This window comes from Nycticebus coucang, chromosome 10, assembly GCF_027406575.1.
Source record: "Nycticebus coucang isolate mNycCou1 chromosome 10, mNycCou1.pri, whole genome shotgun sequence".
Lineage (NCBI taxonomy): Eukaryota > Metazoa > Chordata > Mammalia > Primates > Lorisidae > Nycticebus > Nycticebus coucang.
Window position 1 is genome coordinate 65950947 of NC_069789.1, and position 23110 is coordinate 65974056.

At 33.0% G+C, this 23110-nt stretch overlaps 1 protein-coding gene across 3 annotated transcripts in view; it reads left to right on the forward strand.

Annotated features, from left to right (window-relative positions):
- KCNT2 (potassium sodium-activated channel subfamily T member 2) overlaps nucleotides 1-23110 on the forward strand; it is a 399505-nt gene that overhangs the window by 126533 nt on the left and 249862 nt on the right. For all 3 annotated transcript variants that reach the window (XM_053607648.1, XM_053607649.1, XM_053607650.1), the window contains exons 3-7: nucleotides 607-706; nucleotides 9778-9826; nucleotides 12281-12340; nucleotides 20607-20681; nucleotides 21891-21974. In XM_053607648.1, coding sequence (XP_053463623.1) covers nucleotides 607-706; nucleotides 9778-9826; nucleotides 12281-12340; nucleotides 20607-20681; nucleotides 21891-21974 — 368 coding nt within the window. The remainder of the gene's footprint in view (nucleotides 1-606; nucleotides 707-9777; nucleotides 9827-12280; nucleotides 12341-20606; nucleotides 20682-21890; nucleotides 21975-23110) is intronic.

Consider the following 23110-nt stretch of genomic DNA (forward strand, 5'->3'; position numbering starts at 1 on the left):
ATATCTGTGTATATGTTTCCTAGCATATGCTATTATGATTTCTCTATTATTATATGATACATAATATAATTAATCTATAATTATATAACTTTTATATACCATCATACAATTAAATAATTAATCTTAACTATATAACATATAATTATATCAATGCAATTATAATTTCTCTATAATCTACAAGGTGCTGTAAAGGCACAGATTTGTAACTTAAGCTGGGAATATATAAGCAGCTAGACTTCCTGTCTAGCTAAACATTATCCCCAAATTTATGATGTATAAATGCTTAAACTTGATAAACATACTTGAATTAACCTTGACTGTACATTTTGTGGCATCTGAATGGTTCAAACCTAGATATACTCTCAGTATAGATAATATGCTCTGTCATTTGCAGTTCCTGCATTTTGTCAAATTCACTTTTTGTTTTAATATTCAGGTAATTAAAATTCAGCTACCAAGAACCTCAGAGAGTTTAGACAATTATAGTGTTGTCGCTTCTAAATACAATTTAAATGCTGTACTTAAAGTTGGTATTTTTGACAATTCTTTTTAGTCGTTTGTGAACTAAGTTCAAATGAAAAATCAAACTTTTATGTTTGTTTAAAGGTTTACGAATACGCCTGTTCAATTTTTCTCTCAAATTATTAAGCTGCTTGTTATACATAATCCGAGTACTACTAGAAAGCCCTTCGCAAGGAAATGAATGGTAAGATATTTTTGACCTTCACCAAAATTCTCTGCATTATTTTTAACTGGATTATATTTTAAAAGATGTTAATATATAACCTACTTTTCCAAGGACATTTTAGGTATTTTTCACAAATTAAATTGATCTGACTCACAGACACACATGAATGCTATTTTGGTAAGTTCTTTGTAAGGAAATCTTTTATTATTTATCTATTTGTAAGATGCTAACACAGGACTTCGAACCATAAAACTTTTATTGCTAGTCAAAGTGCTCTAAGTAATTGTTAAAGATGCATAAATCTCTTTAGAGACCTGAATGACTATTTTTGATCTTACATATATTCTCGAAAGGTTTATTCTGATTTCTAGCAGTTTTGCAGATACTTTCACTTACTCATAGTACTGAAGTTAATACCTTTGACAGGAAATACCCCAGCATAATTGAGAGGCATAATTCTCTCAAGTCTCAGTTTTACCCTGTGCAGTTATCTATCTTATTTTAATTAAATGACACATATTTATTAATTTAACTTATTTTTCATTCACAATCCTACTGGTCTTACTAAATTATATTTATCTTTATTTATAGACTTTCCTAATTAGTCTCTGTCCTTTGCTAGAAGCATTAGGGAAGGGTACTACTTGTGTAATTGTATGCATAATTTTTATCTTGTCATCATCTTGGACACTTGTCCAGTGATTAAATTTATAATAATTTTCAAAGTAGAAAACCTAAATTTGGTAACTTTTTTAGTACAATTATTTTTTCATGTGGAAGTTTTTCCTAAGAAATTTTAAAAACGAAAAGATCAAGGTATAGTGGGAAGCAAGCTCATAGTGTGTATTTAAATGAATTTGTTACTGTTTACCTTACTTACGTGGTAAAAATGATTTTGTATTTATTCAAAGCTTTGGAGATAAGTTAAAGATTAATAAATGAAGTTTTATCATGTAGTAATATTTTTTATATAATTCTTTATATAAAATAATTTACTCAATGAAATATAATTATGAATGTTTTACTGTGTCTTTGTTGAGTATTTAGCATATGCCAGTCACATTGCTGTAAATAGAGATATGCAGAAATGCGTAGGAACATTCATTATCCTTAGGGAATTTTCAGTCTGTGAAAAGATAGTTTATTTTGGAGTTCTTGCTATTTTCTAGCACTAAACTAGTGGATTTACATGTGTTATTTCCTTCAGTATATACTTAATCTTATTATTCTCACATTAAGAAGCAGAGATTTTCTCATACTTGCCACTCTCTATTTTGAGATTCTCAGGACCAATCTTTTTATGCCTTCTATCTCTGTTTAACTCAGTGACCACAGGAAGTCAGTGCTGTTTCATTTGCCCAAATTCCACCTGTGTGCTCAGCTTATCTACTTGGATGTCTAATACATTTTAGACTTTCCAAGTTCTAATCAGCTTCTTCTTAGCTCTTCCTCATCTCAATGAATGACAACTCCATTCTTCCCCCAAACCAGGTTCTTCTCACAGCTTTCCACATTTCAGCGGATGACAACTCTATCCTAACAGCTGCTCACGCCAAATGCTTTGGAGTCATTCTTAACTTCTCAATTTGTCAGCAGCATATGCAACCCCCTTAGAAAATTCTGTCATTTCTGCTTTTAAAATATACCTGGCATGCAATCACTTCTCCATGCCACCACTCTGGTGCGAGCCACCTTCTCTCACCTGCATTACTACAATAACCTACTTCCTAATTAGTCCCACTAGTTCTACCTTTGCTCCCTTTGGTATATACCTAATGTAGGAGGTATTCTTGTAAAGCATAAGTCACATCTTGGTGTGACTGCTTTGAATGCCAAAGTGCTTACCATGGCCTACAAGAACCCCTGTTTTCCCTTTAACTTCACCTCCCACTCTTTATCCCTCACCCAGTCTGCTCCAGCCATATTGGCCGCCTCTTTGTCCTGGACCTTTACCAGATGCCCCGGGTTAGGGCCTTGAGAGGGGCTTTTCCTTCTGTCTGGAATTGTCTTCCATCAGAAAACATAAGGTGAACTTCCTCAGATCTTCCCTCAAAATCATATTAAGCATCCTGTTTAAAATTGTAATCTCCTCATGAGACTCCCTTGTATAGTTCCTTTTCTTTTTCTTTTTTATTTCTTTCTCCAGTGCCTTTATCTCTTTAATGTATTTCCCTTGTTCTTTTTGTTTGTTATCTGTGTATTCCATACGATTTAGAAGAGACACTCCATGCCAGCACAGATCATTGTCTAAATCCCCAGAGCCTGGCACAAATTAGGCAATCAATAATTATTTGTTAAATAAATGAATGAATAAGCGAAATGAGTAAATAAAATTTCTTAATCTAACTTTTGCTTATCTCCCCCTACCAGTCTCCTACTCTAGCCCTGCTCACCTACTTGAAGTGACGTTTTTTATCTTTTTAAGACAGAGTCACATTTTGCCTTGATAGAATGCCATGGTGTCATAACTCACAGCAAACCCAAACCCTTGGTGGTTTTCTTGCCTCAGCCTCCCTAGTAGCTGGGATTACAGGCACCCACCATAACGCCCAGATATTTTTAGAGATGGGGTCTCGCCCTTGCTTAGGCTGATCTTGAACTCTTGAGCTCAGGCAATCCACTTGCTCAGCCTCCCTAGTAGCTGGGACTACAGGCACCCACCATAACGCCCAGATATTTTTAGAGATGGGGTCTCGCCCTTGCTTAGGCTGATCTTGAACTCTTGAGCTCAGGCAATCCACTTGCTCAGCCTCCCAGAGTGCTAGGATTTCAGGTGTGAGCCACTGCACTCAGCTTTTGAAGTGTCTTTAAATATACTTTTCACTCCCTTGTCTTTGGGCCTTTGAGCATTCTGCTCCTTCTTCTGAGACGTCTGTTTTCCACTCCTGCCCCTCACAACCTACTCTTTTGTGACTTGCTACAGGATTCCTGGGCCTTTACGAACACAGCTTCTTGAATTACTTTTACTCTGAGTCTATTCCCGGGTATCACCCCCTGTAGGCAGTTCCATTTTGGTTAGGCTTGTCTCTTGGGCACTCTCCAAGCATCTCTCCTACATTCTGATGCAATGGTCTTGATTTTACCATTCCCTTCTCTGTCCTCGCCGTGTGCTCTCTGATAGTAGGGCCCATGTTGCATCTGGTTTTGTAGCTGAAATATCCGTGTGTGTTGCTGTATCAATGGAATGATGCTTAACAATTTTATTGATAGTGTTGCTCAATATAGATGATTGAGGACCATTGCCTGGACATGTCAGTACATATTATATTTTTCTGTCTGTGTTATTAAAATGGTTAAAATAACAAATTCTTCTATAACACTACCAGAATTGTGTTCAAAACTTGGTGATTTATAAATAAAATGTATACTAGAAAGACCTGAAAATCATAAAATGAGGCATGATTGAATCCCTCTAAAGCAGAGGTTCTCAACCTTCCTAATGCCGTGACCCTTTAATACAGTTCCTCATATTGTGGTGACCCCCAACCTTAAAATTATTTTCATTGCAATGAAAGTTTGAAGTCTCAGTTTTACCCTGTGTAGTTTTCTATCTTATTTGAGTTAAATGACACTAATTTTTTAATTTAACTTATTAAATTATTTATTAATTTAACTTACTAACTTATTAATTTAACCTATTTTCGTTTTGTTGCAATGAAAATAATTTTATTGTTGGGGTCAACACAACGTGAGGAACCATATTAAAGGGTCGCAGCATTAAGAAGGTTGAGAACCACTGCTCTAAAGATAAAATAGAGTACTGGTTGTTGATAGCAGAGTAAAATTATATTATTTGCAAACATTAAGAGGCACGAAGTTTCCTGCAATTAACTTCTATGTAATATTCCTAAGAATATTCAACCATAATTGTAAAGGATATACATTTAAAAAATCAGATTACTGTGATTAAAAAACATAACAAACTAACTTATGTCTCCATTTTGAGTACAATGTTCTGTTTATTTCCCATTGTCAATGCAGTATTGCTTAATGAAAAACAGGAATGACCTTTATGTGCTGAGGCACTATTTTAAAAAATAATGAGGCTAATTAAGAAGAGATTAATAAGAGCTTCTGACATGATAAATCTGCAAATATTTTGTGCTTTACTTTAAGTCCCTTTTAGAAATCAAAACTGATAAGAAAATATTATAAGATAACAAACTGAAGGATCTGATAAGGGTTTTCTCTTAGTGTATGACATTGTCCAAACGACAAACTAACTCTGATGTAGACACAGTGTAGTAAATGATTTGAAGGTGTTAAAAAAGAAACACACCTGTGGCACCTAGTTTATGAGTTACGAACCATCAGCACTGATTCATTGCCTGCTGGTGGTTGCAGGTCTTCACTGTATTAAAACTCACATATCTGTTTCCACTTTTAAAATTGTTTAAGTGATTATTACTCTTTAACAGCAAATGATAGTGACAGTGGTGAAACCAGAAAGCACATGAACATGCTTGTATTTTAGGGTATTTGGATTTGCATTAAAAATCAGTTCCTAATATAGCAAATGGTATGTTCAGGTGAGCTTTAAATTTTAAAGATTTTTTTTTCTTCTTTAGGTTAACACCTTTTAAAAGAAGAAACAGGATTTTGACAATATCTTTTAAATATTTGATGACCTATAGGAATACATATTTTAATGCAGAATTTTCCTCTTTCATGCATATTGATATTTTTTAAAGATTAAAGTAGCTCTAAGTACTCTTACATAAAAATCTCAAAATTCAAAAGAACGTTTTTATTTACTAAATAGTCTAATACTAATATTTCTGCTAAGTGTGGACCTTTTCTCCAAATACTGATTCACCTGCGTGCACACACACACACAATTAAAAATCATAACATGGTAAGTATAATGTTATATGTATAAATCACTTCAATTTTGTATGATTCCTTTACGTCTAACTTTCAGAAAGAAAGAGATGGCACATATACTTTTAAAATTTTCTAGTGAACAAAGACAGACATCACTTTTACTTGTATTTTATACCTAGATCTCACGTGAGAATCAGTCACATCATCATATCTTGACAAAAAGACTGAAAAATGTGGTCTGGCTGAAGAGTGGCTTGGTGCTCTCACCTCTGTCCCATGGAAGTGGGAGGATGAATATTGATAATGAATGAAAGTCACCTCTGACACAGCCAGAGAAGGGCCCTTAATGTTCATTGTCTCAAAGAATCAGTAATCAGTCCTCTCAGCAACACCCTTGACAGTTGTTTGCCTAACTTGGGGTTAAGTATTTCCAATCTTTTGAAAAAGATTAGCTGCTGAAAACTCTTTCTAATATATTGAAGATGCTTTCCCATCCTGGTAACTTTGTTTTCTGGTGCATATTAAATTTTATATGTTTCTCTTGAAAACGTGGGCCTAGAGTAATACCTAGTACTCAGTTCCTAGTAGCTGTTGTGATTAGGCAAGATTCATAATTTACGACCCTGCTTGGTTTGTTTGTTTATTTATTGTTTTAATATGATATAAACCTGCATTCGTTTATTTTGAGGAACTGTTGGTCTTTGAGTCCGTCTTGACTTTGTGAGCAACAAATCCTTTCCTATGAATTATACCTCACACATTGGCCCTGCTCCTTTCGTGTGGTTAGTAAATGCTTTATTACTCTGCTAAATATATTCACTCCCTGGACTCCCAATTCAGCCAAAGCTTATCTGACCCTTTTAGCATCTATTATCCTACCTTTAAGAGAGACCATAAGTAAGTATGCTGTGAAAAGTGGCTGAGGCCACATACCATTAATTTTCTGTAACCACTTCTGTGTTTCTTTCCATTGTTTGGTATGGTTCTTCTGGTTTTCACAATAATGCTTCATGCATGTGTTTATCTGTAGACGTAGTCTAATTCCGAATAACTAAATGAGAATATATATGTGCTTTTAAATCTTATATATATATTTTGTATTTTTAAAAAGCTTAATTGAGTTTGCATTTTATTATTCACAAATGACTTATGCTTGTTACAATATAAATACATAGGGAGAGGAAAAGGAAGTAAAAATTTTCTGAGATCATAATACCTGGTTTATAAATTCTTTATACACACATAATGCATACATAGCGATATGACCAGGGCTTTATTTATCAATGACTTACATCCGTTTTATGGTATTTTTATTATCGCAGTTGATGAGGATGATGTTGCTACTTTAATTCCTTTGTTGTTAAATATTCAGGTAGATTCCAGTTAACTTTTCATGCTATAAATATACTGCAATGGATATGCCTGAACATGGTTTCTTTCCTCCTACTGCTTTTTAATTTTGTCAATGAGAGTGAAGCTTCATTTGGAATTATGATCTGCTTGTCAGGTTTAGTTTCACCCCTCATTTGTTTTGGAGACTATCTAGGAATTTGCAGAGTAGATCCAACCTCCTTTTTTTCGTGATAAGTCTATTTTCCTGAAGGAGCGTTTGGACACTAGATTTTTACAAAAATGAATACATTTCTGTCTATTGGTTTATCTAGTTTAATGTTAAGCAAATAGATGAAGAAGATGACTTCCTATTGGTGGTCTCATTTTACATTGAAATTCATATATCAGAGATTTGTTGAATTTTTTTATGGATTCTGAAACATATTTCACATGACATAATCTTCTCTAAAAAAATAATGAGGTCTTTTTTTCAAAATCTCATTTAAATTTAAATTCTTTATGGTATTTCCATGGCCTACCAAGATAAGCTCCAGACTTTAGTTATGCTGTTAGTTTGGCATAACTAAATTTTAGTAAGTCTGTATTAATGACACATTTCCCTATGAAAGTACTTAAAAACATGTGTTTAGCAATTTGTTTCTAATTTTTCTAGGAATTGCTATCTAGTTGGCTATTTGGTAGTTTTTGTTACATATGATGTTTTTCTGTCTAAAAAAAAAAAAAGGCGTATATTCCTCTTTACTTTGCCTTGCCTTGTTTTGGTCTGATTTCTCAAATGTTACTGAGAATATGAAAGAAATGTTTTGGAAAGGACAGTGTTGCTGAACTCCTTAGCCATATGTCTTAACTGGCACCCTTTATCACTGATTTTGGCTGCCTGGTCTGCTGTGTGGATGTACTCAGCAAGACATAGGGTATATCATGGTGAATAAAATAGACATATTATTTGATCTTATGGAATTTGTAATTTGGTAAGAAGACTGATACTAAAGAAGTTGAGAAGTAATTATAGGTTTCGATTGAGATGAGTGACAGGTTATATATGGTAAGTGACATGGCTTAGCAGGTTAATTGCCAAAGTTGTTCAAGTGTAAACTATAGAAAAGGTTTCCCTGAGAAGCAGACGTGTGAACTGAGGGCTCTAAGGTGGGAGAAGGGCATGTAGACAGGACTTATAGTAAGAAGGACTGTGCTACACCTGAATTAATTTAAGACTGCCATGTCAAGAATTTTTGTCTTTATCCTAACAAAAGTGCTAAACCCAATACACCACAGAGTAGTGTGTTTTAAAATGCGTTCTGAAAGAATCAGTACCATTGCAATTTGGAGAATAATTGCAGAAGACAAAAGAAGGGGCAGGATCCCCACAAGTACGTTTTTTAATGAGTACAATTATGAAAAGTGGTAGCTTAGAATAAGGTGGTTGTGCTTGTACAGATGAAAAGATGTAGATGAAATCTACAGGTATTTGGTGAGAAAGATTGAAAAGTTTTGATGTTTGATGGATTAAGTATTTGTTTACATATATAAGAAAGGAAAGTATAAGATGATGCTTACTATGCAAGGGTACATTTCAAAACAACTAAGAGTAAATTATAAATGTCCTGCCACAAAAAATAAGTAAAGTCAGGTGATGGTTACCTTAATCAGTTTGATTTAAGCATTCCACGTTGTATATCAAATCATCACATTGTACTCCATAAATGTATACAGTTATAATTTAATAAAAATTAAATTTAAAAAATCTCATTGTGCCAAAAAAAAAAAAAGATGCTTAAGCTTTGATTAGCTGTACACAATGGAATTTCATACCATTTGCTGAGACATGATAAAGAGGACAAAGAGGACAGTTATTTAGAAAAAAGATGGCAGGCTTTGGAACAACTGAAGATGTCAGCCTGGAAAACATGACATTCTGGAACTCCCAAGAGCACTTTAGTCTAATATGCCAGGTAGTTTCTTTGAATGGTCTACTAAAGGTTTGCCATTCTTTTTAAAACAAAAATTTTAAAGAGTTTATTTTTTCATTATTATTTAACGTATTACCAAACAAAAAAAGATTTAAACATTTAAAAGTGTACATATTACATAATTGAATAATTATCACATCTCATAATATAAAGACTGAGTGGGTTTTTTGTTTTATATGGGGGGGTTATTATTTATATGGGAAGGCAGGAAAATGTAACTCTTTTCATCTTTTCCAAAGTGGGGTATATTGCTGTGAGTAACTCCTATTTTATTCAACTGTAGACCAAATGATGTAGTTCAGGATGGGGTGAAAATAGCAGAAATTAGAATCAGTGAGTTCGTAAAAGTGTTATTGTGTTCTTTGTAGAGTATAAGCATTTTTTAACATCAGAAATTATTATTAATCAGAGGCATTTAAGGCCAATTTATGTCATTAACTGTTCTATGCTGACTCTAGTCATAGGGTTTTTAGTAGTATGTTAAATATTACATAAAAATCTGAAATATTATTGTGCTATGTACGCTGAGTTACTGACTTTATTCTGATTATTTACACTATTGGATTTGTAATACTCAAATATTTATACCAAATGTTTATAATAACAAGAGACATTAGAATACACAGAACTCAAGTGACTTTTCCATGTAGAATTATTTAGTAAATGGGTTGATGTTTTTCTAACCTGCCATATCATTCTTTAAAGCGTGGCTCATTATATGATCTATTACTAACAGTGACCACAAATGGAATTTGAAAATGTTTTTGTTGGAATAGAAATGAACATTAGGAAAAAGAAAACAAAAACAACATTTTTTTCTAATGTTAATGTTAGTATTCTGCCTTTTTTATCCTAGCATCATTTAAATACTTTAAGAGTGAATTTTAGCAGTGAATGGAATTTTTACATTTTAAAACTAACACCTTTTCATTCTTTTTATAGGTCTCACATCTTTTGGGTGAACAGAAGTCTACCTTTATGGGGCTTACAGGTTATGTACAATTTTGTTTTATCTCTATATCTCTGAATTTAATTACATGTCACAGAAAACTGTAAGTAGAAAGAAAATTCTTGATATTCAAAATGAGTTTGTCTTCCTATTGAATTAATCTTGATGCACATCTTACACTAATATTTTTATTTTTCTTCTTGTTCACTTGAGTCCTGCATTCTATCCTTTGGAAATTTCTTAGTGATCAGGATTAGATTTTAAGGTGCTTTTGAGAGGGTGGAGAAAACCAAGTAAACTAGTATTTTAAGACTTTACAAGTTTTCCCAAATGAGGTTAGGTATTCTTGTTATAGATTTTCTTTACAGTTAATCAAGCGTTCGTAAGCATATTGTCTTCTTTACCTTGTATCTTCAGTGTTCATGGTATGATAGAATCTCAGTAAGTAATTGTTAAATGAATGAACAGATGAAAGAATGACTCACATCACCAATAGTAATAGCTTAGTTCCTAACTAGTTTTATAAATAAAACAAACGGTGTCCATAAGAAAAAAATGAAAAGAGGGAGAGAGAACAGCAAGTCTGAATTGTATTGTTGAAGTGTTCCCCAGAGGCCCCAGTAACTTTTTTTTGTTGTTCCTATTTCTACTGGTTTTCTTGTCTAGCAATCTTTTTATAAGCTTCCGTCGCCTTTACTTCTGTTTGCTTCCTACAGATGCTTTTATTTTCTATTTTTTTAAAGTATAAATAAGTTGGAAGAACAGAATCACTAACATAAAAAGGAATTGGATATTGAAGACAGTGGGGTCTGAAGGAAAGACTTTGAGATTCATTGCTAAAAAACAGTTTTTAAACTAATTTTAAATTTGATGTTTTGTTGGCCTTTTAAAATTATGCTGATTGTGAAGTCATTGCATTTTGTATGTAGGCATTTTGATTGTAACTATGAAATCAAATTTTTACTATATCTGAATGTTTCATAATTTGTTGAAGTCAAGTTTTTTATGTTTTTTATACTGAATTTTTTGTCATGTCACATTAATTTATAAATAATCCTTTTCAAATGTTAAAGTGTTTATTAAAAATTTGGTTTTCTAGTGTCTGATCTAGATTCCTATAGTATCCTTTAATTAAGTACACATTTACAAAATTAATGTTTCATGAATAGTCCTATGTTATTGTGAAAAATATTTTGATCTGTTAAAATTGTTTTATTTAATAGTAATATTTTAAAAATAATTCAGTTTTTTAAATAGTACTTTGAGTTACCTATGATAAAATTGTTCTAGTAAACATTTAGCATTATTTACCTATAAAATAGAAAATACGGGGAATTAGAGGTTTAAGTTTCTTATCATAATAAATGCCTGGTTACCACATGCACTTTGGAACATATTTTATTTACACTGTTATGCATTCATCTGCTTTCATTGTTCTCATGTTTGAATATTCATTTAAATTCAAAGTTTTTTTTTTTGCAGTTTTTGGCCTTGGCTGAGTTTGAACCCACCACCTCCTACATATGGGGCCGGTGCCCTACCCCTTTGAGCCACAGGCGCCTCCCTAAATTCAAAGTTTTTATTCCAACAGGAGACACAATTTAAGACACAATTTAATCTCAAGGGTATCTGCCTCTCTTGTTCATATTGCCTTAAACCTCAAAAACCTATAAAGAAATACATTTATTGGAGTCATTCTTGTTTATGTGTGTTTGATTTTATTTATCCTTAACTGCTTAGAGTAGAGAACTAAGAATAATTTTATATTTTCTGGTTATTTTTCTGTTGCAATGATGGACTTTTGGTGAACAGTAGAAGATGAATATGCAACAGAGAATACAGTGAAAGACCAAAGAATGTCTAGGAGGATGCAGGACTGGCATTTCCATCTGTACAAAGGGAATTTTTAATTAAAACCTGAAAGTATTCTGAAGTGTTGATACGGTCTATTTTGTTTAGTGTTCCTGGATGTTGCCGTTTCATTTTGTTTGATGCGGATGATAGGATTGAATATCATGTTGAAGGTGAAGCTTATGTTTTTCATTTTCTGTATTTTATGAAGTGAAATGCTGTTTTAGTAGAGAGGGTGATACAGCTGCTGCACAAAAGCAGTTGTTTGTGGCAGGGCAGAGCGTGCAACTGTAAATGTTAGGAACACACACAGAATAAGCTTTATTTATTTATTTTTTTACATATTATGTGGAGTCCAGCTAGTCTTGACTATTCTGGTCCTTCCTTAACATTTTGAAAAACAAAAAGTTTTTAAATAAATCTTAGAAATTATAAAAACTAAGCTGTAGTATAGAGGGGCAGAAAACTATAGCCTAAAGCCTGCTACCTATTTGTAGACATTAAAGTGCCTCCGACTACCTTCTATATCATATGAACACTATATAGTATAAAAATGTATATGCATATATGCACATATTTTTATATAAAGGTAATACCATGATCATGAATATATGTTCTAATTTTAAATTACTATTTATATTTTAGGTTTCAGTGGCATTGATAAGTCTGTTTGAAACAATACTACTTGGTTATCTTAGTTATAAGGTAAGTTGTTTTAATTAGCAGGTTTTACCTTATAGAAGAACTTTTTCACTATTTCCCTATTTTTAATTTGTAGTGGGGGATAAGATAGGCTCTTCATAAATTACTCTAATTATTTTGAGCCCCTTCTGGGGGTGATAAAAACTAGTAATACAGTAATGTTTTCCTTGGTGACTTAAACATGCTTCACTAATTCCCATGAATTTACTTCCCCATTATATTCATGGTTATATGAGGAAGTAACAAGGAATGGCCTAGCTTTTTATTATTCTCAAGCTATTTTCCTGACTTGTATAAAAAATATGGAGGGAGCAACATGTATTATTTTATTTTATTTTTTTATTTTTTTGTAGAGACAGAGTCTCACTTTATGGCCCTCAGTAGAGTGCCATGGCATCACACAGCTCACAGCAACCTCCAACTCCTGGGCTTAAGCAATTCTCTTGCCTCAGCCTCCCAAGTAGCTGGGACCACAGGCGCCCGCTGCAACGCCCGGCTATTTTTTTTTTTTTTTTTTGGTTGCAGTTCAGCCGGAGTTGGGTTTGAACATGCCACCCTCGGTATATGGGGCCGGCGCCTTACCGACTGAGCCATAGGCGCCGCCCAAACATGTATTATTTTAATAAATTATCTTAATTTTTGGTGAGGCTTTGTTCGGATAACATAATTTAATCAATATTTATTGAGCTTCTATTTTATAAAGAGCTGTACAATTCGTATGGTTCTCAATGAGTTTAGAACCAAGAATGGGCAGTGAACATGGGAAAATTATACAGATAATAATAATAAAAGGTAGACTGTGAATGCTTTCCTTGAGGTGCCAGGAAAGTGCTATGTGTGTTCCTAGAGAGAGGTCCTACTGTGGGATGAAAAGGATATACTTGATTTGCTACAGCAGAGACCTTTAATCATAGTCATTTTAATAAGGCAAGATGAAGCGACTGGGCACTATTGATAGATTTAGCAAAGGTCAAAAAGAAGGATTGTGCATATCAAATTGGAGAAATGATAAATATGTTTGGGTAGAATATGGGAGCATTGTATAGCAGCATATAATAAGAAGTTGATAGGAGATGATTAACATGACAGTTCTATAATTTAAATTTGTTTTCTGGAAATTAGTTCAGAACTTCGGTGAAGTACAGGTCAAAAAGACATCACAGTGTAGGTCACATGCGCAGTTAAGAGATGTTGCAGTATGAAAGGAAGACCAACAGTGAAGTTTGGCTGAAAGGAATTGCCTAACTTGAGGAAAGATTAATTCTGAAAGTGGAAGCTAAAGGAAATGCCATATTGGTGGAGAGGTGAGAGGATGAAATTCACACCATTATAAAATTTTGAGTCTTAATGGAAATATGGAAGTAAAACTAAAAATACAGTTATGTCAAGAAAAAGGCAGACTGGGGTCCAGACAGATGAAATAATGGAACCGGTTTTGCCGATGAAAAGAATTTGAGATGCTGGCACACAAACACAAACGGCATGTAGGCATGAGAATGAGGATCTGGAACTTTCAAGATAGAGATTTATTAAGATTTGGCAGTCTTTTTTTACAGAGATGGTGAAGGATCTATGAGAGTCTGCCACGTATGAGGTAATCATCAAGATAGAAGCTAAGGTTCATGTTGGTGGGGATCATATACTGTGGGTTTTGGAGGAAGGACAGAACGACCAGAGAAGATGGAGAAATAGACAAAGAGGTTAGAAAGTCACTGGAATGGTCATGGTGTCATGATCATCGCTCATTTTTGTTAATGGTGTCTTCATCAACCAGATCAACACATTTACTCAAGGTTATGTTTATATATTTATAAACATGTATATATTTTTTTATTTTTTGAGAGAGTCTCACTTTGTCACCCTCAATAGAGTGCTGTGGCATCATAGCTCACAGAAACCTCAAACTGTAGGGCATGAGTGAACTTCTCATCTCAGCCTTCCAAGTAGCTGAGAATACAGATTCCCACCACAACGATCTCCTATTTTTAGAGATGGGGTCTTGCTCTTGCTCAGGCAGGTCTTGAAATCCTGAGCTCAAGTGATGCATCTGCCTCGGCCTCCCAGAGTGCTAGAATAATAGGCGTGAGGCCCTGCACTTGGCCTAATGTTATGTTTTGAGGAACATAGGGTATCAATTTCTTTCTGACTTTTTAAAACATAGAGTTTTGAAGGTGACGTTCTTTAGACTATTTTTTAATTCTGAAAAGATTAGAATTAGATACTATTAGGGAAAAAGGTTTTAAAAACTTGGCTTTTTCAAAGCAAAACTTTTGTTTTTAATTGTCATTATTAATATCTAAAGAAAATAATCCCAATTTCTAACAAGGTAATATTGATAAATACGGAAGGGTAGAAAGAAAAGAAGGAGGACTTTTAAAAAATACAGAATTGATTAAATATTTATGGGATGAAATAGGATGTTAGGAATGTCTAAGGAAGAAAAGTGTCCTAGAAGGCATAGAAATCAGAAGATCATTTGCTATTCACCTAGAACAGGCCGGTTATAATGGGGTACAATTGAGAGTAAAAATTTTTAAATAGAGAATATTGGTTGACTGGGGCAGGAGCCTAATAGAAGTAGTAGAATTAAGCAGGGATGAATACCTAATAATGGAAAATACCTGTTTTGTTTAAAGAGAAGATAGAAGGGAAGATAGAAATATGAGGCATAAAGCAAAGTTTATAATGAGAATTAGCTGGAATAGCAAACTTAGGTTTATTGTTTAGTTTTGCAAAGTCTTATGAGAGAGTATAGAAGAGAGATGAAAAGTGATATGGGAAGGAATAGAGGTATTTTAAAGTTAGGGAGGGTAAGTGAGAGAGCTTACACAGGGTGGTCACACATCCCAAATTACCTAGAAAGTAGGGATTAGCAGTATCCTATATAGTGATTATCAGTATAGACTATGATATTGAGGGAAGGTCTTTTAATAGTTTATTAGTATATCTTGTTACCAAAATAAGGATTATATAAATACACTTTGCCCTGATTGTCAGATCTGGAGTTTGAGTACCTAGAAAACAAAACAAAATAATAATCAGATAAATTAATATCTCAGATTTTATCTTCAAATTTCTTTAAGGAAGTATGTGATGAATGTTAAATGTAATATGTAAATAGTAATATGTAGGGTTTTGAGTAGATTAATTATATCTCCTTCACTAGTCTAAGAATATGCAAAAATATAACATAGACTAATATTAATCTGCTTTTGTAGATATATTTTTCCAACTTCTAGCTAAAAATTAACGTGCAGTGATCTTTAGTGTTTTGCTAATAAAACTCTAATTTAAAAAGTCATTTTAAAAGCATACACAGATTCAAGATAATTTTCAATTGCAATCATGATGATGACATTTATAATTACTTTCTACCACTTATGAAATGAGTGTGGAACTTTGTAAGACCCAGCATACAGAGAAGGATGATATATAATATTTCTATTGTGACTCTTATAAGCATTTATCACTTAAATGGAGGAGAGATAAATAGTGGTTAAAACAGGGAGTTATAAAAGAAACAGAAAGGATAAAAAGCAGTTATGTGATGACTGTTAATTACCTTCTATTTCCTCTCCTAACTTTACCCAAATTATAAACTCTTTTGATCTGTTCAGTGGAATGTCATAATTTTTTGTAATGAATAAAATTAAGTAATTGGCAACTATTTATGATCTATAAATAATGCATGTTTGAAAAACAGAATCTGAAATTACTCCTCCCTTCAAATTATATTTTTAAGAAAAATAATAGACAAGCATGAAGAGTATTGCACTCCATCAACAATGTATCCATTGCTAATATTATTATTTGATATAATATCAAAGATAGTTCTGAATTAATAGTATTAATAGTAATTTAAATAATAATTAGTAAATAATATTAATAGTAAATTAAAATATACTTTTTCATATGTTTAACATGTAAATATATAGAGACAATGTATGTATTTATGTACATGTATTCAGTTTTATACAATATTTTGTATATATGTATATATAACATGTAAATATATAGAGACAATGTATGTATTTATGTATATGTATTCAGTTTTATACAATATTTTGCAAGCACTTTATAAATCTTGAACTTAAACATTCTTAAATAAATGTAATGTAAGCCTCAACAACTAAAATAGTTTAAATGCTCGTGGATACTGTAATTTTCGAACTCAAGACAAAAGAGTTAAATTGAAATTAACAAACTCTTAATGTACCTCTTCAGGTTAGCAGATAATGAATTAAAATCCACGGAACCAATTTATTTTGTCTTCTATTATAATGAAACGCAGGTCTGTTCTTCAATTTGTCATTCCATTCATGTTTATAGCTGATTGGCAAAACAACCACGGTAATTGCCCAACACTAAAGTTCTTATTTTTCTGTCACCATAAATACCCTCTAATTCCTTATTAACTGCTTTTAAGTAGAACACTATTTATACACACACATTCATTAAATCAAAAGGAAACAAAAACAAGCCCCAGAATAATTTACAAACCTTTGCAAACAAAAATTTATCATACCTAAAAATATTTTAATAAATCTGCAGTTCTTTTTCCTGTAGTCACTATATAAAAAGCAACAGCTTTGAAAATTGAACATCATGCTGGCTTATTTCTGAAAAAGAACAAAGGATTTAGTCTAAGACTCCTGGACGTGCTTAGATATTGTCAATTATGCTTATCAGGCCCTTGAAAATGGTAAATCTAAATATTGTTGAATTTATTTTTCAAAATATACTGTTTTAAATTCATTCAAAGAAGACAAGTTATCAGCTCTTTTCATAAAGTACTTTAAATACAGATATTCTTAACATTTGAAAATATTTATAAAACGTAGTTTGGTTCAACCTGGGCTGACAAGAATGAAACTGCTATAACCCATACGATTTTTTTTTTCTGATTTAAAATTTTTTTTACTTATTTTTAAATAGTAATCTTATATTTCTCTACTTCTTTTTTTTTTTTCTTTTTCTAAAAGTTTATTTCAGTATGTTATGGGGGCATGTACATTTTGATTACATTGTTTGCTTCTGTAAATTTTTTTTTTTTTTTTTTAGGATTCATCAAGGGTACAATAAGCCAGGTTACACTGATTGCAATTGTTAGGTAAAGTCCCTCTTGCAATCATGTCTTGCCCCCAGAGAGTATGACACACACCAAGGCCCCACTCTCTCACTCCGTCCATATGATTTTTAACATGCTTTATAGTTAACCTGGATAATAGCTCCAAGTTTCAAGCTTTATTAAGGAGGCTACATTTTAGAAATTTACATGTTTTCCTGCATTTTGATTGATTAAGGAAGGATATATCCATGCTAAATTTAGAATGGTTGGATTAAATTTTATTTATGTTGGTATTGAATTCTGTCAGTAGGAGGAACAGAGAGTATTACACACTTAGAAAAGATAAATCTACTACTTAAAACTATTTTAAGAAGGCTTTTTTTTTTTTTAAGGAAACCAATACTTTTTATCTCCTTCATGAAATATAACTTTGCATTGTGCTTGCTTTTTGGATTTTACTTCAGAGTTCTCTATGTACTGACATTCTGTGGGTGTGTACTGTCTTTTTAAATCATAACTGCTTTGGCTGGTGGATTTTTATAATGGGGGCCTATCGGGATTCCTGAATGGCCAAGGAAACTTACAGATCCTTTTTAGGTTTATTTTTCATTACTTATTTTTAGAAGAGACAATTTATGACTTTATTTCTTACTTCAGAAGACAATTTGAGATCTTATTAAACCTAATGAATATAAGTGAAAAGGCGTACTTTTCCTCCATAAAGTCATTGTCCTCCTGTCAGATTTTAGATCACGAAAATTAATTCTCAGTGGGAAGTTCATTTATTTGCATAAAATAACACACACACGTGCCTGCACTCACACGGCATGAGTCAGAAATAGTATGGTTGACATGATGTAGTCATAGCTTTTATTCAGGAGCTTCAGACTATCAAGCACTGTGCTGGGAGCAGAACACACAGCCCTAAACTACATGGAGTCTAGAATCTAGTGTAGTATATGAAATATATAAATACAAACTGAAAAATGCAACATGAAAATGATGGAGAATCAAGAAGTCTAATGTGAGGGTCATATCTTGCCTAGAGGATGTATGATGAAAGAGAGGGCAAAAAATGAAAAAAACTCAAAAAATTCTGTGTTGAGAGCTGAAGAACAGGTATGAGTTAACGTGGCAAGGTGATATTGGAAAGAAAAGTGAAGATTTTCTGAGCCTCTTCTTGAAGAGCTTTATGCCAAAGTATGTACTAAGCCATATTCTAAGGCTTGAGCCATCTATGGCAGGAACGGCCTTTAAAGTAAGGGCCGAGAATGAGATAGGGCCTTGTACGTTGTAATGGAATTTTTGTTATTGCTGTGAAAGTGTCTGAATAGTTAAAAAGTTTCAAAGGGAGTGGAATGGGCTGAGTGAGGGTCCAGGGAATTGGTGGTAGTGCAGCGCAGTGAGTAAGTTGCAAAGGAACACTCAGGTGCCAAAATTTGAAGTCTCTTGATTCACAATTCTGATTTCAGTTTAGTATTTAATAATTTATGATCAACATATGAAAGAATTAAAAATTCTCATCTAAGAAGGTTTGGGCTTGTTCTCAGCTGCAGGCCTGAATGAGCAAGGAATCAATCATCACAGGGGCCATGTCCTGTGGTCACTTCCTCTCTTTTTGATGCCAGCTAATTTTGGTTCCTCCAGGGCTGAGGAAGTGCAGGAGGTAAAGTGCAGTGAGCATCTGGATGAAGTTGCCTAACTAATGTAGTTACTGTCTCATGTTGTGTTCTCTCCTGGGAAGGTACAAGTGCTGGTTCTTTCTGCCAGGTAGCGCTTTTGTGGTCCTGCTGAGGAGTTTGGCTGAGGCCACTGGAAGCATCCGTACCTCAGGTTAGCGATGAGGGCTGTGACACTGGCATCTGAGGTCCAATATCTGCTAGGTTCCATTTCACCTGTAGGTACACAGTCTTATTGATTGGAGACCATTTAAAAACGTCCGTAGGTTCCTTTCATTAGGGTCTATGTCTGGTTCCCCTGAAACGGGCACCTCTGTCTTAAAATTGGAGGTATTGTGGCTTACTCTTCTCCTGGTCCTTTTTTTCTTTGCTTTTTTTATTTTTAAATGTTTTAGGCACTGTCCAAATGCAGTCTCCATGTCTGAGCCAACCGAAGTGGTTCCCTTGAGCCCTTTTTCATCTAGCTTAAAGTGATGAACAAAACACCGCAGCACCTGTAAACATCTCTACATAGAGGCATTCTCACTGCTTCTCTTTCTTCCACCTTTTCTTCCTCTTACCACTTTTTTTATATAACCTGGAGGAGGATGAAAACCATTATCAACAATATCTATTACTTACTGTATTAGCACATCAACAGTAGCTGATCTAGAACCTTGCTTTGGAAGGTGGAGGTATATTACACCAACATAATGTTTTAAGTCTCTGAGGGCGCCAGGAAAGTTAAGAAAGACTCCCAATTTTATAACCAATGTTACAAGATAATTGGAAATTACAGGGATGCCAGATTTCAAATTTCATTTCTAATACATAGATCTCTTCATAGAAGAATAAACTGCTTTTGGAAGTTCTAAGTTCATTATTATTATCATCTGTGCAGTTGCATAGGGCTGCAAAACTATAAGGTCCTCATGATGGGTTTAATGCTCTGATGTCATCTTGAAAATGTTAAAAATCAGTTAATAAGAAGGCTCGCGTTTTCATTTTTGCACTAGATCTTGCACATTTTCAGTATGTATTCAGTATTGATTATTATTTTTGTACTATGTGGATGGGAGAGTAGATTCTAGATTGAAAAAGCCCTTCCTGTTCTATTAAAGTAAAAACAATACTAATGCCAATGACTGTTTAAAAAAATGTGTGTTTCCCGAACTATTTTATGATTTACATTAGTGAATATAATTACAGTAAAAAATTTAAATGATATGTGGGCCTTGTGAATGTTTTTTTGTTATCAGCAACCATTCTTCTATGACATATTATAGGGTTAAAGTATTATGTCCAATATTCATGGATTACTGTGAACATTTGTTTTACTTATTAAATTTACCACAAAATTGAGAGAGTTCAATTACACTGAGAAAAATATATCTAAGTTTAATCTTTACATAATATTCAGTATTCTGTTAATGTAAGCATCCTTATTGTAAGAGAAATTCTGTGTGCTGCCTTTCCCCCTTTTTAACAGGATTTAATATAATTGACTTTCCTTTTTTTTTTTTTTTTCATTCTTTCTTGGAAGGGAAACATCTGGGAACAGATTTTACGAATACCCTTCATCTTGGAAATAATTAATGCAGTTCCCTTCATTATCTCAGTAAGTCCTAACAGAAGCTTTAAAAAAATGTTGTTTTAAGTAAAATATTTAAAGCTAAATACTGTTAAAAAATATCGTACACAAGATAAATGAATTTAGACTTTGGAATCTTGGTACTAAAAAAATAGTAAAATCAATTGGATAAATGGATTGCCTAATTAAATGAAAATTGATGAGATTTAATACAACAGCAGATTGAAATGTATTTATTAAAAATATATGGTCTGGAGGTACCTTGTGAACAAAATATCAGTACAGTCTAAAAAGAATAGAATTAATTCTTCATACTTCATTTCTTGTTTATATTGAGGAATATTTTTTAAAGTTTCAGAAGCCAGTTGGAACCAAGTTTTTGTAAAAGTTTCTTATTCTGAGAGCACATTTATTTATAGTTTAGCCATGGGATTTAGTAATTCCAATTCTTTCCTTAGTAAGGAAGTCGCCAAGAGCCAGACAACTAGCAATTTCCTTTTTTTTTTGCAAAGTACTGTGTAGTACCAATTCCAAGATGATCAAATTCAACTGCAGTGCCATAAATATGTAATTCAGCACTTTTCCATTTGCAAAACTGTGTTTTAATCTCCATTTGATAGAGTTATAATAAAGTCTGTTAAAGTCTGTTGGTATTAAACTTTGAAATACTTCATTTAAATTTGGAAAAACATTTGAAAATAGGTAGATAATATCTGAACCTGTTGTGCACTTTGGCAATTAATTTAAGTGATTTATCTATAAGAGCACCTGGAACTAGATTATATGATAGGCTAACTTAATATAATTAAAACTAAACCTAGTTCCCCACCAATGTTATTTAGAAAGGTTGAATCCAAAGAGGGTGAGTGGTAATGTAATAAAAAGACAAACATTTCTCTTTTCGTTCCTACTTAACACCTCAAGTTGTAGGGAAGAGAGAGACCTATTATAAACCATTACACTAAAAGATTTAGTGATAGATTTAGCATAAGTATCTGACATCATGTGAGAGTTTATTATTTTCTCTCTACTTCTTCAGTAATTTCCCTAAAAGAAACTTAGACTATCAATGAAAGATCATATTTGCTCCCTGTATTTCATTTATAATTAAAGAATTTGTCATGTTTTAAATTATTACATTGTCTTTAGTAACTTTTCTGTTTTATATATCTTTTTAATCTGCTGGATATAATTCCTTGCTTTAAGATAAAAGTTTAGTTTCTTTTTGTTTTTCAGATATTTTGGCCTGCCTTAAGGAATCTATTTGTCCCAGTCTTTCTAAACTGTTGGCTTGCCAAACATGCCTTGGAAAATATGATTGTAAGTATAAAGTGAAGTGCAAATTCAAAAATATTTTTAAAGCATTTCTCATTTATTTTCATTGTTTAGATTAAACAGAGAGAGATGATTTGGGGTCTAGTCTTACACTTTCATGCTTTGTTTTCCCCTATAAAATACAAATTTATAGTATTGGAATTTATTTAGCTATAATTATATTTCCAAGTGTTTCATTTTTGATTTTCTTCCACATTTGTTTAGTATCATGGTAAATAGTTTCATTTAAATGTTGGTAAAAATGAATCTTCTTGGTAAAATATTGTTAAGTAATTAAAATGGTACATGATTTAAAACATAGACCGTAAATGACTGGTATTCTGTATCCTAATCAAAATGAAAATCATAAAATGCTCATATTACCAAGTTACCACCTTTGTAACTTTGTGACTGGTAAGCAAAAATGATTCATTAAACCAAAACCTAACTGTTACTTGGACTGGTCCAACTATTTAGTCTTCCGAATACAAATACCCTTCCCTTACAAGGCAATCTGTTGACATGCAATGGGATCCCTGACTTTAAGGATTCAGCTGTGAGATTTTGTCAAGCTCCTCTTAACTGCAGGCAGTCTCATATTACATGAAAACCTGTGGGGTTTTCTCAGGCCCTGTGTGGGAGCTGGAATTCCCTCATTTAAAGTCATCCTTTTAAATTTGGTTGAGTTGGGAGAGAGACTTCAGGAGGGAGAAAGGCAAGCAGGAGGTAGGAGCTGTGGAACCCAGAGCGTGCCACAATTGCATTTGTCCCAGGGCTGACTCTGCTTGAAAGAAATCTATAACTGTGATCACTATGTGTTTGTGATGGTCTTCAAGGTTTGGAATAAGAAATCTGTAACATATTTTCTGTTGATGCCTAACATCCTGACATGATATGGATCCATTATATGCTAAACATTTACTCTGTTTGGCAAATGATTAAACTTCTCTGTTAATACCTTCATCTGCAAAAGAAATGGAAGTGCATACATAGTAAGCCTGCTGTGATGATCAAATGAAACTATATATATGTTCATATTTACACACACATCTGTGTAAAGTTTGCGTGTAGTAGTTTTATCTGGCATAAGCATAGTAAGGGCTAAAAGTTAATACTACTGCATTACAAATATACTTGTTTGG